General features: G+C 50.0%; 1 protein-coding gene across 1 annotated transcript in view; it reads right to left on the bottom strand.

The window, feature by feature from the left end:
- Positions 1-274: 274 nt before the first annotated feature.
- The window catches only part of LOC137345912 (LIM/homeobox protein Lhx9-like), a 31,204-nt gene continuing 12,948 nt past the window's right edge, over positions 275-18,530 (bottom strand). Inside the window, exons 2-5 of the mRNA XM_068009159.1 lie at positions 11,173-11,375; positions 8,037-8,401; positions 2,125-2,318; positions 275-556 (exon numbers count right to left, since the gene is read on the bottom strand). Coding sequence (XP_067865260.1) covers positions 275-556; positions 2,125-2,318; positions 8,037-8,401; positions 11,173-11,375 — 1,044 coding nt within the window. The remainder of the gene's footprint in view (positions 557-2,124; positions 2,319-8,036; positions 8,402-11,172; positions 11,376-18,530) is intronic.

Genomic DNA, 18,530 nt, shown 5'->3' with positions numbered 1-18,530 from the left:
ACAGAATGACATTGAATTTTTTTTTTACAGCACAGCAACCGGCCACTCAGCCCATCTGGTCTGTTGATGCCCCAGATGAGCCTCTCCCACCCTATCTCCATCTTACCCTTCTATTCCTGTCTACCTCATGCGCTTGTCTATCTTCCCCTTTAAGTGCGTTAATGTATACTCCCAAAAAGCCACAGCTGGAGCCACCTCCCACTGCAGCTGTGCCAAGATCCCGCGGGCAATTTTTTTTTCTTTGCGTGACTGCCTGGCTCTTGGAGGACCGCCTTTAGCACAAGTTGGTGTGGTCGATCGTCTGGAGGGAGTCAGGAGGCTCTGCGGGGTCGAAGTTCAGGAAGATGGGCGCCATCGTAGGCCTGGCCGTTTGGGGGCAGGGTGCCAAGCCGTTGGAGGTGGAGAAGAGGGGGCTGGGGGGGCCCAGGGCTCCTGTGGTCTGCTGGGCTGCAGGAGAATGTGGCAGCTCATGGGGATCCGACACAGTGTCGCTGTCCGTGTTCTCCTCCTGCAAGAGGGTCTTTCGGAGCTTAGCTCTGGCATTCTGAAACCAAACCTACAAACAGTTAAAAGGGGACAAATAAACATCTACCCATTGGGCAGGATCAATCCACTTCACCCCCCCCTCCACCATTACACTGGGACACTGTCAGCTGTACCTCATTGGGTAACACTCCCCCCTCTGAGCCAAAAGGTTATGGGTGCAAGTCCCAGTCCAGGACGTGAGCACATAAATGAAGGATGACACTCCCAGTGCAGTACTGAGGGAGTACTGCACTGTCAGAAGTGCCAGCTTTCACATGAGATGTTAAACCGAGGCCCCGTCTATCTTCTCAGGTGGCCGTAAAAGATCCCCCGGCCGTTATTTCGAAGATCAGGAGGATTCTCCCCAGAGCCTTGGCCAATATTTATCCCTCAATCAACATTACAAAAGAAATCGACATTATCTGGTTATTTATCTCATTGCTGCTTGTGGGATCTTGCTGTGCACAAGTTGGCTGTTGCCTATCCTCCAACAGTGGTTACACTTCATTGGCTGTAAAATATTTTGGGATGTTCTGAGGTCGCTTTCGAGCTCTTCCTTTCGGAAACACATGGGTCAATCAGTTGGGTTTGTATGTTGACCCATCTGCACCTATGGATCTCAGATTTGAATGATGAATTGGACTAGCATCTACTGCTGTTTGCAGCAGAGAGTTCCACACTTCAACCACCCTTAGCCTGCTAGAAATGTTTCTAATTTCTCTCCTGAATGGCCTGGCTCTAATTTGAAGGTTCTGCCCCCACCCGCCCCCCCCCCCCCCCCCTGTATTCTGGACTCACCAATCAAATTTGCTTCTCGCCATTTACCTGATCAATTCTCTTGGGTTCTTATGTTGACCCTTTGCCCGGGGTGGGATTTGAGTTGTGCAAGAACAGAAGCGCAATGAGCAGGAGACGACTCTGCGGCCCCTCCAATCTGCTCCACCATTCAACAGGATCATGGCTGACTTTCTGCCTCAACTCCACCTTCCCGCCCACTTCCCATTCCCTGAGAGACCAAAGATTGTCTCTTTCAGCCTTAAATATATCCAACGATGGAGCTTCCACAACCTCTGGGATGGACAATTTCAGAGCTTTACAACCCTCTGAGTGAAGATGTATCTCCTCACCTCAGTCCTAAATGATAGACCTCTTGTCCTGAGACTCTGCCCTCGTGTTCTAGATTTCTCATCCGGGGGAACAACTTCTCAGTGTCTACCCTGTCAAGCTCCTTCAGAATCTTGTATGGTTCAATCAGAACATCTCTTATTCTTCTAAACTCCAGAGAGTATAGACCCAATTTACTCAGCATCTCATCATAGGACAACCCTCCCATCCCAGGAAACAACCGAGTGAACGTTCGCTGTATTGCAAGTACATCCTTCCTTAGATAATGGAAACCAAAACTGCACACAGTATTCCAGGTGTGGTCTCACAATTGCAGCAATATTTCCTTATTCCTGTACCCAATCCCCTTACAATAAAGGCTAACATGCCATTTGCCTTCCTAATTGCTTGTTGTTACCTGCATGCTAACTTTGTGTGTGGCGTTAAGCAGTGCCTGGTTGGCCTGTAGACCTGGAGCTTGCTTGCGGTTCTCACCTGGAGGACTCGCTTGGGAAGGCCAGTCTTCTTGGAGAGCTGCTCCCAGTCTTTCCCATCCGGGTTGTGCTTGACTGCAAAGTAGGACTCCATGGTGCGGAGCTGGTGGTGCTTGAAGCAGGTGCGAATGCGTTTTGCCTTCTGTTGTGCAGAGTAGCAGGGCTCCTCCAGAGACTGTTCCGCCTCAGGACAGACTGAAAGCAGAACACGGGAACAACTCCTGACATGGCGACAAATCACACGGGAAGGAACAGGAGGAGGCCATTCAGCCCCTCCAGCCTGTTCCGCCATTCAGTGAGAACATGGCTGATCATCCAACTCAGTAACCTGTTCCCGCTTTCGCCCCATACCCTTTGATCCCTTTAGACCCAAGAGCTATATCTAACTCCTTCTTGAAAACATACAATGTTTTGGCCTCAACTGCTTTCTGTGGTAGCGAATTCCACAGGCTCACCACTCTCTGGGTGCAGAGATTTCTCCTCATCTCAGTCCTGAAAGGTTTACCCCGTATCCTTAGACTATGACCCCTGGTTCTGGACTCCGCCACCATCGGGAACATCCTTCCTGCATTTACCCTGTCAAGTCCTGTTAGAATTTTATAGGTTTCTATGAGAACCCCCCTCACTCTTCTGAACTCCATCGAATATAATCCGAACCGACTCAATCTCTCCTCATACGTCAGTCCCGCCATCACAGGAATCAGTCTGGTAAACCTTCACTGCACTCCCTCTATAGCAAGAACATCCTTCCTCAGATAAGGAGAGCACGTGTGGCCTCACCAAGGCCCTGTATAATTACAGCAAGCCATCCCTGCTCCTGTACTCGAATCCTCTTGCTATGAAGGCCAACATACCATTTGCCTTTTTACTGCCTGTTGGACCTGCTTACCTTCAACGACTGGTGTACGAGAACACCCAGGTCTCGCTGCATATTCCCCTCTCTCAGTTTATCGCTGTTCAGATAATAATCTGCCTTCCTGTTTTTGCTACCAAAGTGGATAACCTCACATTATACAGCATCTGCCAGGCATTAGCCCTCTTATGTTAATATATATTGTGAATAGCTGGGGTCCTAGCAATGATCCCTGCGGTACCCCACTAGTCACTCCCTGCCATTCGGAAAAAGACCCATTTATCCCTACTCTTTGTTTCCTGTCTGGCAACCAATTTTCTATCCATCGCAATGCATTACCCCCAATCCCAAGCGCTTTAATTTTACATGCTAATCTGTTATGTGGAACTTTGTCGAAAGTCCAAATAAACCATATCCACTGGCTCCCCCTCATCAACTCTACTAGTTACATCCTCAAAGAATTCTAGCAGATTTGTCAAGTATGATTTCCCTTTCGTAAATCCAAGTTGTCTCTGCCCGATTCTACCACTGTTCTCTAAGCGTGAGTTGGCATCTACTGCTTGCTGTGGGAGAATTCCACACTTCGCCTACCCTTTGTTCAGGAAGTGTTTCCCAACATCTCTTCCGAATGGCCTGCTTCTCATTTTAAAGCTATGTCCCAGGCTTCCCCACCAGCGGGAATGCTTTCTCTCTATATACCCGATCAATTCCTTTCAAAATCCGAAAAATATCAAATCAAATCGCTCCTTAACCTTAAATCCTCCAGGGAATACAAGCCTAGTTTGTGTGTTCTCTCCTCATAATCAAAACTTTGAGGCCTTGGTAACATTCTGGTGAATCAGCACGAGCCTCATTCCAAGATGAATACATTCTTTCTAACGTGTGATATAGGGCGATGAAGTGCCGATAGATATTGTCGGGAGGAGGGGATGATCCATTACGGGGGAGGAGAGGGCTAGCAGAAATCACACTCCCGTGTGAGCCACCCATTATACAGCCCACCCAATACCATGACTCATCGTCCGCAAGGCCAGCACATATTACCCATCTTCAGCTGCCCACAGATCGTGGCGGTGAGCCTTCTACTTGATCCTGTGTGGTCACATGATACAAACCACTGGGTGGTTGGACTACTTCATAGGGCAGTTAACAGTCAACCATGCTGGCATGTGGGACTGGAGTCACATGTAGACCAGACTGGGTAAGGAGGGCAGATTTCCCTCTGTAACAATGTTAGTGAGACTGGAGTCACATAGAGACCGGACTGGGTAAGGAGGGCAGATTTCCCTCTGTAAAGGGTGTTAGTGAGACTGGAGTCACATGGGGACCAGACTGGGTAAGGAGGGCAGATTTCGCTCTGTAAAGGGAGTTAGTGAGACTGGAGTCACATAGAGACCAGACTGGGTAAGGAGGGCAGATTTCCCTCTGTAAAGGGTGTTAGTAGGACTGGAGTCACATGGAGACCGGACTGGGTAAGCAGGGCAGATTTCCCTCTGTAAAGGGAGTTAGTGAGACTGGAGTCACATAGAGACCAGACTGCGTAAGGAGGGCAGATTTCCCTCTGTAAAGGGGGTTAGTGAGACTGGAGTCACATGGAGACCGGACTGGGTAAGGAGGGCAGATTTCCCTCTGTAAAGGGAGTTAGTGATTACTCTAGGTCAAGTCGGCATAAGGAGGGAGAAAGTGTCGGGTATTCCAAAGGGCATTAAGGTGGACAAGTCCCCAGGTCCGGATGGGATCTATCCCAGGTTACTGAGGGAAGCGAGAGAGGAAATAGCTGGGACCTTAACAGATATCTTTGCAGCATCCTTAAACACGGGTGAGGTCCCGGAGGACTGGAGAATTGCTAATGTTGTCCCCTTGTTTAAGAACGGTAGCAGGGATAATCCAGGTAATTAGTGACCGGTGAGCCTGACGTCAGTGGTAGGGAAGCTGCTGGAGAAGATACTGAGGGATAGGATCTATTCCCATTTGGAAGAAAATGGGCTTATCAGTGATAGGCAACATGGTTTTGTGCAGGGAAGGTCATGTCTTACCAACTTAATAGAATTCTTTGAGGAAGTGACAAAGTTGATTGATGAGGGAAGGGCTGTCGATGTCATATACATGGACTTCAGTAAGGCGTTTGATAAGGTTCCCCATGGTAGGCTGATGGAGAAAGTGAAGGCGCATGGGGTGCAAGGTGTACTAGCTAGATGGATAAAGAACTGGCTGGGCAACAGGAGACAGAGAGTAACAGTAGAAGGGAGTTTCTCAAAATGGAGACGTGTGACCAGTGGTGTTCCACAGGGATCCGTGCTGGGACCACTGTTGTTTGTGATATACATTAATGATTTGGAGGAAAGTATAGGTGGACTGATTAGCAAGTTTGCAGACGACACTAAGATTGGTGGAGTAGCAGATAGTGAAGGGGACTGTCAGAGAATACAGCAGAATATAGATAGATTGGAGAGTTGGGCAGAGAAATGGCAGATGGAGTTCAATCAGGGCAAATGAGAGGTGATGCATTTTGGAAGATCCAATTCAAGAGTGAACTATACAGTAAATGGAAAAGTCCTGGGGAAAATTGATGTCCAGAGAGATTTGGGTGTTCAGGTCCACTGTTCCCTGAAGGTGGCAACGCAGGTAAATAGAGTGGTCAAGAAGGCATACGGCATGCTTTCCTTCATCGGACGGGGTATTGAGTACAAGAGTTGGCAGGTCATGTTACAGTTGTATAGGACTTTGGTTCGGCCACATTTGGAATACTGCGTGCAGTTCTGGTCGCCACATTACCAAACGGATGTGGATGCTTTGGAGAGGGTGCAGAGGAGGTTCACCAGGATGTTGCCTGGTATGGAGGGCGCTAGCTATGAAGAGAGGTTGAGTAGATTAGGATTATTTTCATTAGAAAGACGGAGGTTCAGGGGGGACCTGATTGAGGTGTACAAAATCATGAGAGGTATAGACAGGGTGGATAGCAAGAGGCTTTTTTCCAGAGTGGGGGATTCAATTACTAGAGGACACGAGTTCAAAGTGAAAGGGGAAAGGTTTAGGGGGATGATTATGATTAGAGATACAGCACTGAAACAGGCCCTTCGGCCCACCGAGTCTGTGCCGAACATCAACCACCCATTTATACTAATCCTACATTCCTACCAAACATCCCCACCTGTCCCTATATTTCCCTACCACCTACCTACACTAGTGACAATTTATAATGGCCAATTTACCTATCAACCTGCAAGTCTTTTGGCTTGTGGGAGGAAACCGGAGCACCCGGAGAAAAACCCACGCAGACACAGGGAGGATATGCGTGGAAAGTTCTTTACGCAGAGGGTGGTGGGTGCCTGGAACGCGTTGCCAGCGGAGGTGGTAGATGCGGGCACGATGGCGTCTTTTAAGATGTATCTAGACAGATACATGAATGGGCAGGAAGAAAAGAGATACAGACCCTTAGAAAATAGGCGACATGTTTAGATAGAGGATCTGGATCGGCGCAGGCTTGGAGGGCCGAAGGGCCTGTTCCTGTGCTGTAATTTTCTTTATTCTTTGTTCTTTGTTCTAAAGGGAGTTAGTGAGACTGGAGTCACATAGAGACCAGACTGGGTAAGGAGGGCAGATTTCCCTCTGTAAAGGGAGTTAGTGAGACTGGAGTCACATAGAGACCAGACTGGGTAAGGGGGGCAGATTTCCCTCTGTAAAGGGAGTTAGTGAGACTGGAGTCACATAGAGACCAGACTAGGTAAGGAGGGCAGATTTCCCTCTGTAAAGGGAGTTAGTGAGACTGGAGTCACATAGAGACCAGACTGGGTAAGGAGGGCAGATTTCCCTCTGTAAAGGGAGTTAGTGAGACTGGAGTCACAAAGAGACCAGACTGGGTAAGGGGGGCAGATTTCCCTCCGTAAAGGGAGTTAGTGAGACTGGAGTCACATAGAGACCAGACTGGGTAAGGAGGGCAGATTTCCCAATTGTAAAGGGAGTTGGTGAGACTGGAGTCACATAGAGACCAGACTGGGTAAGGAGGGCAGATTTCCCAATTGTAAAGGGTGTTAGTGAGACTGGAGTCACATAGAGACCAGACTGGGTAAGGAGGGCAGATTTCCCTCTGTAAAGGGAGTTAGTGAGACTGGAGTCACATAGAGACCAGACTGGGTAATTAGGGCAGATTTCCCTCTGTAAAGGGAGTTAGTGAGACTGGAGTCACATAGAGACCAGACTGGGTAAGGAGGGCAGATTTCCCAATTGTAAAGGGTGTTAGTGAGACTGGAGTCACATAGAGACCAGACTGGGTAAGGGGGGCAGATTTCCCTCTGTAAAGGGTGTTAGTGAGACTGGAGTCACATAGAGACCAGACTGGGTAAGGGGGGCAGATTTCCCTCTGTAAAGAGTGTTAGTGAGACTGGAGTCACATAGAGACCAGACTAGGTGAGGAGGGCAGATTTCCCTCTGTAAAGGGAGTTAGTGAGACTGGAGTCACATAGAGACCAGACTGGGTAAGGGGGGCAGATTTCCCTCTGTAAAGAGTGTTAGTGAGACTGGAGTCACATAGAGACCAGACTAGGTGAGGAGGGCAGATTTCCCTCTGTAAAGGGAGTTAGTGAGACTGGAGTCACATAGAGACCAGACTGGGTAAGGAGGGCAGATTTCCCAATTGTAAAGCGTGTTAGTGAGACTGGAGTCACATGGAGACCAGACTGGGTAAGGGGGGCAGATTTCCCTCTGTAAAGGGTGTTAGTGAGACTGGAGTCACATAGAGACCAGACTGGGTAAGGGGGGCAGATTTCCCTCTGCAAAGGGTGTTAGTGAGACTGGAGTCACATAGAGATCAGACTGGGTAAGGAGGGCAGATTTCCCTCTGTAAAGGGTGTTAGTGAGACTGGAGTCACATAGAGACCAGACTGGGTAAGGAGGGCAGATTTCCCTCTGTAAAGGGAGTTAGTGAGATTGGAGTCACATAGAGACCAGACTGGGTAAGGGGGGCAGATTTCCCAATTGTAAAGGGTGTTAGTGTTGGATTTTTAAGACAAACCTCAGCCTTTACAAGCACACCGTTAAACAGGAACGGCAGATAAACGCACCTTGATTAAAGCTGTCTCTTTCCGCGTGGAATTTGGCACCTCTCCGCTTGCGGGCGCTTCCCCTCCGTGTGATCCAGTCGCTGTCCCCTCGACCCAGCGCGACTCCCTCGTCGACCCTGAGGGCCAACTCCGTCAGGCCGTCCATCAGCCGTGCCTCGTCCTCCTCCCGGCACAGCAGCTCAAAGTGGGCCCGGCAGTACACCAGGCCCTGCCGCGTGCCGAAGAGGTCGCCCGTCACCAGGGCCTCCCCGCAGACGGCACAAGTGAAGCAGCTGATGTGGTAAACCTCCTCCTTCGCCCGCATCACCATCTCCGAGGCTGGGATGCCCAGCTGGCAGCGGGAGCACTGCTTAATGCAAAACCTCCTGATTTAAGGGAGAGAGTGAAAAGGAATAACGTTAGCTCTGACTCCGTGCGAAGCTCTGTCACCTTCAAGTCAAAAGGTCGTGGGTTCAAATCGCACGTAAACACCAAATCTAGCTGAAGCTCCCAGTGCAGTACTGAGGGAGCACTGCATTGTCAGAGGTGCCATCTTTTGGATGTGACATCTGAGGCACGGTCTGTCCTCTCAGGTGGTCGTAAAAGATCCCACGGCTACTATCTGGAAGAAAAGCCCAGGAGCTGGCCCCGGTGTCCTGGCCAATATTTATCCATCAGTCGACATCACACAAAAAACAGATTATCTGGTCATTATCACATTGCTGTTTGTGGGATCTTGCTGTGCACAAGTTGGCCGTCACATTTCCTACATTACGACCTATGTCATTGGCTGAAATATATTTATGGAGGGGCAATGATATAAATAATGGAAAATCACAGGTAGTGGGTGAGAATTTGAAAAATGACCCCTGTGATATACACAGTCAGAACCACAACTTGTATTTTATATAGAGCTGGCAACATGGTTAAATGTCCCAAGGTGTTTACAGGAGTGATTATCAAACAAAACTTGATACTGAGCCACATAAGGAGGTATTAGGGCAAGTGACCAACAGCTCAGTCAAAGAGATAGACTTTAAGAAGCATCTTAAAGGAGGGGAGAGAGAGATAGAGAGGCGGAGAGGTTTAGGGAGGGAGTTAATTTAAGAAGAGCTAGTAGCAGTAAAATTGACCGTGAAGTTTTCCAGGATAACTCGGGATGAGCAGTAACGACACCCAATCCTGAGAATGGGAGATAGTACTTCTCGTTCACCAATCACCCTGTGCTCGCTGCCCTACGTTGGCTTCCGATCTAACAACACCACCAAGTTAAAATTCTTCATCCTCATGTTCAAATCAGCTTCATGACTTCACTCCTCCCTATCTCTGTAACCTCCATCAGGCCTACAATCCCTAATCTCTACATTTCTCTAAATCCAGCCATAACAACCTCACCGCTCTCACCAACCCCTTCACCCCAGCATTGGCAGCTGTGCCCTCAACAGTCTCGACCCTAAGCTCGGAAATTCCTTTCCTAAACCTCTCTGCCCCGACACGTTCCTTATTCTCTTCCTTTAAGACCTTCCTTGAATCCTACCTTTCTTCCCGTACTTTGGTCACCCTACCCAATATCTCCTTGCGTGGCCCAGTGTCAATTCTTGACAATACCGCACCTGTGAAGTGCCTTGGGATGTTCTGCTGTGTTAAGGGGGCCACTTAAATGCATTCGTCATTGCTGTTGTTGTTAGCTGGTACGTCTGGCTTTACCTCACCAGAACAAATCAAATGTGAACATCACCCGCTGGCCCCCAACCCTCCAAATTCCAGAATTGCACCCAAGGTCCCCTCAACATGCCTTGGTCATTGTTTGAGTAGGGCTAGGGGTTGAGTTAGGGTTTAGAGGCTGCGGGCAGCAGGCTGAGTGTCCCCTTTTGTGTTCACATTCTCATTTCTCAAATTTCTGTTTGACTGGGGCCCGCCACTTGTGTTTGGCTCGACCACTTCTTGTCCTGTTGTTTTTGCCAATATCTCTCTTTGGGCAGTTTTCCTTCTTCCTGGCTGGGGGTTATGATCATGGGGTTGGTTCTGGGCTCTATAAAATGATGATTCCCTAGATTAGGGATGTTTGTTCAGTATGGGTTGCAGTTAGTGGAGTGTTGTTGGCAGTTTTACTATTTGGAGTTGGGATAGGAGGCATGTTCTGGTCATTGTGAATAAATCTGACTTCGATTAGGTTCAGGATAAGGATCACAGTTGGGGTTTGTCTTTGGTGTGGGGGTATATTAGTGTTAGGGTTGGGCTACCTCCATTAGGGTTGGGGTTGGGGGTTGAGTTTGGAGTTTGGCGTTGAGTTTACCATTGAGGGTTCAGGATTGGGTTTGGGTTGAGTTTTGTGCTAGAGGTTCAGGGCTGAGTTTAGTTGGGGGTTCAGGTTTGGGGTTTGGAATTTGGGGTTGAGTTTAGCGTTGGGGGTTCAGGGTTGGGTTTGGTGTTGAGATGAGCATTGGGATTCAGGGTTGGGTTTGGGTTTGAGTTTGATGCTGGAAGTTCAGGGATGGGGTTTGGTGTTGAGTTTAGTTGGGGATTCAGGGTTGGGGTTTGGAATTTGGGGTTGAGTTTAGCATTGGAGGTAAAGAGCTGGGTTGGAGGTTGAGTTTAGCACTGGGGGTGCAGGTTGGGGTTAGTGTTGTGGAGTCGAAGTTAAGCACTGGCCATTAGAGTTTGGGATTTGGGGTTGGGGTTCGTGTTAGTGGACCAGATTTGGGGACTGTGCTTGATATTAAGGTTTAGAGTTGTGGGTTTAGGGTTTGGAGTTGGGTTGTTGGGGTTGGGTTGGTATTGGGGTTTAGAGTTTGGGTTTGGGATTGGGTTGGTATTGGAGTTTGGGGTTGGGATGAGAGGATGGGGATTAGGTTGGTACTGGAGTTTGAGGTTGGGGTTCAGGATTGGGGTTGGGGTTCAGATTTTGGAGTTGGGAATGGTATTGGGGATTACGGTTGGGGGCTGAGGGTTGGGCTTCAAGGATGGGGTTCAGGGTTGGTACTTAGTGTTTGTGGTTCAGTGTTGGGATTTGGAGTTGGGTTAATTTTAATATTGGGGTTCAAATTTAGGATTCAGGTTTAGGGCCACCTGTTGTTTGGCCCAGGAAGCACAAAGTTGTGTGAAAATGGGGCAGTCTCTGCTGTTGCTGATGGAGTGACATCGCGCTGTGCTTTACCTGTAGTAATCCTCCTTGCAGTAAATATCTCCGTCTTTGGCGAAACACGTGAGTTCCGAGCCCAGGGCAAGCCCGCACGCGCAGCATTTCAGGCAACGGGCATGCCAGGGTCTATCCACAGCAAACAGCACATAGCGGTCATAGATGGCTTCTCCACAGCCAGCACACACTGCAGGCTTTGCACTGATAGCATGCTGCACTCCCTAAGAGGAAAAGGGAGGGGTAGGGGAAGGAAGCAGACATCGTGAAAGGATTCTTTGTCTACACCATAACATAGGTAAAAGAGTCAGGGCCTCTGGTACAAGGGCAAAAGGAGAAACAGTGGAGGTGGAGAGTGAGTGTGCAGAGTGAGGGTGCAGAGTGAGGGTGCAGAGTGAGTGTGGAGAGTGAGTGCGGAGAGTGAGTGTGGAGAGTGCGAGTGCAGAGTGACAGTGCAGAGTGAGGGTGGAAAGTGCCGAGTGAGGGTGGAGAGTGAGGATGAAGAGTGATTATGGAGAGTGAAGGTGGAGTGTGAAGGTAGAGAGTGAAGTTGGAGAGTGAGGATGGCGAGAGTGAGGATGGAGAGTGAGGATAGAGAGTGAGGGTGGAGAGTGAGAGTGCAGAGTGAGGGTGGAGAGTGAAGGTGGAGAGTGAGGGTGGAGAGTGAGGATGGCGAGAGTGAGGGTGGAGAGTGAGGATAGAGAATGAGGATGGAGAGTGAGGGTGCAGAGTGAGGGTGCAGAGTGAGGGTGCAGAGTGAGGATGGAGAATGAGGATGGAGAATGAGGATGGAGAGTGAGGATGGAGAGTGAGGGTGGAGAGTGAAGGTGGAGAGTGAGGGTGGAGAGTGAGGATGGCGAGAGTGAGGGTGGAGAGTGAGGATAGAGAATGAGGATGGAGAGTGAGGGTGCAGAGTGAGGGTGCAGAGTGAGGGTGCAGAGTGAGGGTGCAGACTGAGGATGGAGAGTGAGGATGGAGAGTGAGCGTGGAGAGTGAGGGTGGAGAGTGAGAGTGCAGAGTGAGGGTGGAGAGTGAAGGTGGAGAGTGAGGGTGGAGAGTGAGGATGGCGAGAGTGAGGGTGGAGAGTGAGGATAGAGAATGAGGATGGAGAGTGAGGGTGCAGAGTGAGGGTGCAGAGTGAGGGTGCAGAGTGAGGATGGAGAGTGAGGATGGAGAGTGAGCGTGGAGAGTGAGGGTGGAGAGTGAGAAGGGAGAATAAGGATGAAGAGTGGGGATGGAGAGTGAGGATGAAGAGTGAGGGTGGAGAGTGAAAGTGGCGAATGAGGATGGAGAGTGAGGATGGAGAGTGAGGGTGGAGACTGAGGGTTGAGAGTGACGGTGGAGAGTGAGGGTGGAGTGTGAGAATGGAGAATAAGGATGAAGAGTGGGGATGGAGAGTGAGGATGAAGAGTGAGGGTGGAGAGTGAAAGTGGCGAATGAGGATGGAGAGTGAGGATGGAGACTGAGGATGGAGACTGAGGATGGAGACTGAGAGTGGAGAGTGAAGCTGGAGGGTGAGGGTAGAGAGTGAGGATGGAGAATGGGGATGGAGAGTAAGAATGGAGAGTGAGGATGGAGAGTGAGACGGGAGAATGAGGCTGGAGACTGAGGATGCAGAGTGAGAAGGGAGAATGAGGATGGAGTGTGAGGATGGAGAGTGAGGATGGAGAGTGAGGATGGAGACTGAGGGTGGAAAGTGAGGGTGGAGTGTGAGGGTGGAGTGTGAGGATGGAGAGTAAAGGTGGTGACTGAGGATGGAGAGTAAGGATGGAGACGGATGATGGAGAGTGAGAAGGAAGATTGAAAGTGACTGCGGTTTGGGAGTGAGTGGAGAGTGAGGATGGAGAGTGAGTGTGGAAAGTGAATTTGGAGAGTGAGGATGGATAGAGAGGATGGGAAGTGAGAATGGAGAGTCAGTATTGAGAGAGAGAATGGAGAGTGAGAGTGGAGAGTGAGGATAGAGAGAGAGGATGGTGAATGTGATTGGAGAGTGAGGGTAGCGCGCGAGGATGAAGAGTGAGGATGGAAAGTGAAGGTGGAGAGTGAGGATAGAGAGCGAGGATGCAGAGAGAGGATGGAGAGTGAGAGTGGAGAGTGAGGGTGGACAGTGAGGATGGTGAGAGTGAGGATGGGGAGAGAGGATGGGGAGTGAGGATGGAGAGAGAGGATGGAGAGAGAGAATGGAGAGTGAGGGTAGAGAGTGAAAATGGAAAGAGAGGATGGAGAGAGAAAATGGAGAGTGAGGGTAGAGAGTGAAGATGGAGAGAGAGGATGGAGAGAGAGGCTGGAGAGTGAGGATGAAGGGTAAGGATGGAGAGTGAGATAGGACAGTGAGGGTAGAGAGTTAGGATAGCGAGAAAGAAGGGAGAATGAGGATGGAGTGTGAGGGTAGAGAGTGAGAAGGGAGAATGAGAATGGAGAGTGAGAATGGAGAGTGAGAAGGGAGAATGAGGATGGAGAGTGAGGGTGGAATGTGAGGATGGAGAATAAGGATGAAGAGTGAGGGTGGAGAGAGAGAGAGTATAGAGTGAAGCTGGAGAGTGAGGGTAGAGAGTGAGGATGGAGAATGGGGATGGAGAGTAAGAATATAGAGTGAGGATGGAGAGTGAGAAGGGAGAATGAGGATGGAGAGTGAGGGTGGAATGTGAGGATGGAGAATAAGGATGAAGAGTGAGGGTGGAGAGAGAGAGTATAGAGTGAAGCTGGAGAGTGAGGGTAGAGAGTGAGGATGGAGAATGGGGATGGAGAGTAAGAATATAGAGTGAGGATGGAGAGTGAGAAGGGAGAATGAGGATGGAGAGTGAGGATGGAGAGTGAGGATGGAGACTGAGGGTGGAAAGTAAGGGTGGAGTGTCAGGTTGAAGAGTAAAGGTGGAGAGTGATAATGGAGAGAGAGAATGGAGAGTGAGGATGGAGAGTGAGGATGGAGACTGAAGATTGAGAGTGAGGGTGGGAAGTGAAGATGGAGAGTAAGGATGGATATTGAGGGTGGAGAGTAAGGGTGGTGACTGAAGATGTAGAGTGAGGATGGAGACGGATGATGGAGAGTGAGGATGGACAGTTAGGATGAAGAGTGAGAAGGAAGATTGAAAGTGGAGACTGAGGTTAGAGTGTGAGACTGGAGAGTGAGGATGGAGAGTGAGGGTGGAAAGTGAATTTGGAGAGAGAAGATGGGAAGTGAGAATGGAGAGTGAGTATTGAGAGAGAGGATGGAGAGTGAGAGTGGAGAGTGAGGATAGAGAGAGAAAATGGTGAATGTAAGTGGAGAGTGAGGGTAGAGCGCGAGGATGAAGAGTGAAGATGGAAAGTGAAGGTGGAGAGTGAGGATGGAGAGTGAGGATGGAGAGAGAGGATGGAGTGTGAGAGTGGAGAGAGAGGGTGGAGAGTGAGGATGGTGAGAGTGAAGATGGAGAGTAAGGATGGATATTGAGGGCGGAGAGTAAGGGAGGTGACTGAGGATGGAGAGTGAGGATGGAGGCACAGGATGGAGAGTGAGAAGGGAGAATGAAGATGGAGACTGATGATGGAGAGTGTTAAGGAAGAATGAGGATGGAGTGTGAGGATGGATACTGAGTATGGAGTGTGAGGATGGAGACTGAGGGTTCAGAGTGAGGATGGAGAATGGGGATGGAGAGTAAGAATGGAGAGTGAGGATGGAGAGTGAGGATGGAGAGTGAGGATGGAGAGTGAGGGTGGAAAGTGAGGATGGAGACTGAGGGTGGAAAGTGAGGATGGAGACTGAGGGTTCAGAGTGAAGATGGAGAATGGGGATGGAGAGTGAGAAGGGAGAATGAGGATGGAGAGTGAGAAGGGAGAATGAGGATGGAGAATGAGGATGGAGAGTGAGATTGGAGAGTGAGAATGGAGACTGAGGATGAGGATGGAGAGTGAGGGTGGAGAGTGAGGATGGAGAGAGAGGATGGAGAGAGAGGATGGAGAGAGAGGGAGAGTGAAAAGGGAAAGTGAGGATGGTGAGTGAGGATGGAGAGTGAGAATGGAGAGAAGAGAGAATGAGGATGGAGAGTGAGGATGGAGAGTGAGAATGGAGAGAAGAGAGAATGAGGATGGTGAGTGAGGATGGAGAGTGAGGATGAGGATGGAGAGTGAGGGTGGAGAGTGAGGATGGAGAGAGAGGATGGAGAGAGAGGGAGAGTGAGAAGGGAAAGTGAGGATGGTGAGTGAGGATGGAGAGTGAGAATGGAGAGAAGAGAGAATGAGGATGGAGAGTGAGGATGGAGAGTGAGAATGGAGACTGAGGATGAGGATGGAGAGTGAGGATGGAGAGTGAGGATGGAGAGAGAGGATGGAGAGAGAGGATGGAGAGAGAGGATGGAGAGTGAGAATGGAGAGAAGAGAGAATGAAGATGGAGAGTGAGGATGGAGAGTAAGAATGAAGACTGAGGATGAGGATGGAGAGTGAGGATGGAGAGAGGATGGAGAGAGAGGGAGAGTGAGAAGGGAAAGTGAGGATGGTGAGTGAGGATGGAGAGTGAGAATGGAGAGAAGAGAGAATGAGGATGGAGAGTGAGGATGGAGAGAGAGGATGGAGAGAGAGGATGGAGAGTGAGGATTGAGTGTGAGGGTGAAAAGTGAAGATGGAGAGTGAGGATGGATATTGAGGGTGGAAAGTAAGGGTGGCGAGTGAGGATGGAGAGTGAAGTTGGAGAATGAGGATGGAGACAGGGTGGAGAGTGAGGGTGGCGAATGAGGATGGAGAGTGAGGAATGAGAGTGAGGATGGAGCGTGATAGAGGAGAGTGAGGGTGGAGGCTGATAATGGCGAGAGAGGATTGAGAGTGAGAATGGAGAGCGAGGATTGAGAGTGAGGGTGGAGAGTGAGAGTGGTGAGTGATAATGGAGAGAGAGGATGGAGCATGAGGATGGAGAGAAGAGAGAATGAGGATGGAGAGTGAGGATGGAGCGTGAGGATTGAGAGATAGAATGGAGAGCGAGGATGGAAAGTGAAGATGGAGAGTGAGGATGGAAATTGAGGGTGGAGAGTCAGGGTGGAGAGTAAGGATGGAGAGTGATAAGGGAGGGTGAGGATGGAGAGTGAGGATGGAGAGTGAGGGTGGAGTGATGGAGAGAGTGAGGGTTGAGAGTGAGGATGCAAAGTGAGTGTAGAGAGTGAGGATGAAGAATGAGGATGGAAAGTGATGTTGGAAAGTGAAGGTGGAGAGTCAGGGTAGAGTGCAAGGATGGAGAGTGAGGATGGAGAGTGAAGGCGGAGAGTGAGGATGGAGAGTGAGGGTGGAAAGTGAATTTGGAGAGTGAGTGTCGAGTGTGAGGATGGAGAGAGAGGATGGAGATTGCGGATGGAGAGTGAGGATGAAGAGTGAGAAGGAAAATTGAAAGTGGAGAGTGAGGTTGGAGAGTGAGACTGGAGAGTCAGGATGGAGAAGAGGATGAAGAGTGAGAATGGAGAGGATAAAGGGAGAGGATGGAGAGAGAGGATGGAGAGTGAGAGTGAGGATGGAGAGTGAGGATGGAGGGTGAGGATGGAGAGAGAGGATGGAGAGAGAGGATGGAGAGAGAGGATGGAGAGTGAGGATGGAGAGTGAGGATGGAGAGAGAGGATGGAGAGAGAGGATGGAGAGTGAGGATGGAGAGTGAGGATGGAGAGTGAGGATGGAGAATGAGGATGGAGAATGAGGATGGAGAGTGAGGATGGAGAGTGAGGATGGAGAGTGAGGATGGAGAGTGAGGGTGGAAAGCGAGGGTGGAATGTGAGGATGGAGAGTAAAGGTGGAGAGTGATAATGGAGAGTGAGGATGGAGAGAGAGGATGGAGACTGAAGATGGAGACTGTGGGTGGAAAGTGAAGATGAAGAGTAAGGATGGGTATTGAGGGTGGAGAGTAAGGGTGGTCACTGAGGATGGAGAGTGAGGGTGGAGAGCAAGAGTGGCGAATGAGGATGGAGAGTGAGGATGGAGACTGAGGATGGAGATAGAGAAGGGAGAATGAGTATGAAGAGTGAGGATGGAGAGAGAGGATGGAGAGAGAGGATGGAGAGAGAGGATGGAGAGAGAGAAGGGAGAGTGAGGGTGGAGAGTGAGGGTGGAGAGTGAGGGTGGAGAGTGAGGGTGGAGAGTGAGGATGGAGAGTGAGGATGGAGAGTGAGGATGGAGAGTGAGGATGGAGAGAGGATGGAGAGTGAGGATGGAGAGTGAGGATGGAGAGTGAGAAGGGAGAATGAGGATGGTGAGTGAGAAGGGAGAATGAGGATGTAGAATGAGGATGAAGAGTGAAAAGGGAGAGTGAGGATGGAGAGTGAGGGTGGAGAGTGAGGGTGGAGAGTGAGGATGGAGAGTGAGGATGGAGAGTGAGGATGGAGAGAGAGGATGGAGAGAGAGGATGGAGTGAGAGGATGGAGAGTGAGAAGGGAGAGTGAGGATGGAGAGTGAGGGTGGAGAGTGAGGGTGGAGAGTGAGGATGGAGAGTGAGGATGGAGAGTGAGGATGGAGAGAGAGGATGGAGAGAGAGGATGGAGTGAGAGGATGGAGTGAGAGGATGGAGAGTGAGAAGGGAGAGTGACGATGGAGAGTGAGGGTGGAGAGTGAGGGTGGAGAGTGAGGATGGAGAGTGAGGATGGAGAGTGAGGGTGGAGAGTGAGTGTGGAGAGTGAGGATGGAGAGAGAGGAAGGAGAGTGAGGGTGGAGAGTGAGTGTGGAGAGTGAGTGTGGAGAGTGAGTGTGGAGAGTGAGTGTGGAGAGTGAGTGTGGAGAGAGAGAATGGAGAGAGAGAATGGAGAGAGAGGATGGAGAGTGAGAAGGGAGAGTGAGGTTGGAGGGTGAGGATGGAGAGTGAGAGTGGAGAGTGAGGATAGAGAGAGAGGATGGAGAATGTGAGTGGAGCAGAGGATGGGGATTGAGGATGGAGATTGTGAAGGAAGATTGAAAGTGGAGACTGAGGTTGGAGAGAGGATGGGAAGTGAGAGTGGAAAGTGAGGATGGAGAGAGAGGATGGAGAGAGAGGATGGAGAGTGAGCATGGAGAGAGAGGATAGAGAGAGGATGGAAAATGTGAGTGGAGAGTGAGGGTAGTGGGCGAGGATGAAGAGTGAGGATGGAAAGTTCAGGTGGAGAGTGAGCGTTGAGAGTGAGGATGGAGATGGAGGATGGAGAGCGAGAGTGGAGAGTGAGGATGGAGTGACAGGATGGGGAGTGAGGATGGAGAGAGAGGATGGAGCGAGAGAATGGAGTGTGAAAGTGGAGAGTGAGGATGAAAGATGAGGATGGATAGAAAGGATGGAGAGTGAGTGGAGAGTGAGGATGGAGAGAGAGGATGGAGAGGATGGAGAATGTGAGTGGAGCAGAGGATGGGGAGTGAGGTTGGAGAGTGAGGGTGAAGAGTGAGGGTGAAGAGTGAGGATGGAGAGTGA

Source organism: Heterodontus francisci, chromosome 29 (genome assembly GCF_036365525.1).
Source record: "Heterodontus francisci isolate sHetFra1 chromosome 29, sHetFra1.hap1, whole genome shotgun sequence".
Classification (NCBI taxonomy): domain Eukaryota; kingdom Metazoa; phylum Chordata; class Chondrichthyes; order Heterodontiformes; family Heterodontidae; genus Heterodontus; species Heterodontus francisci.
Note: the sequence above shows the minus strand (reverse complement) of the source record. Positions and strands in the feature narration are given on the sequence as shown.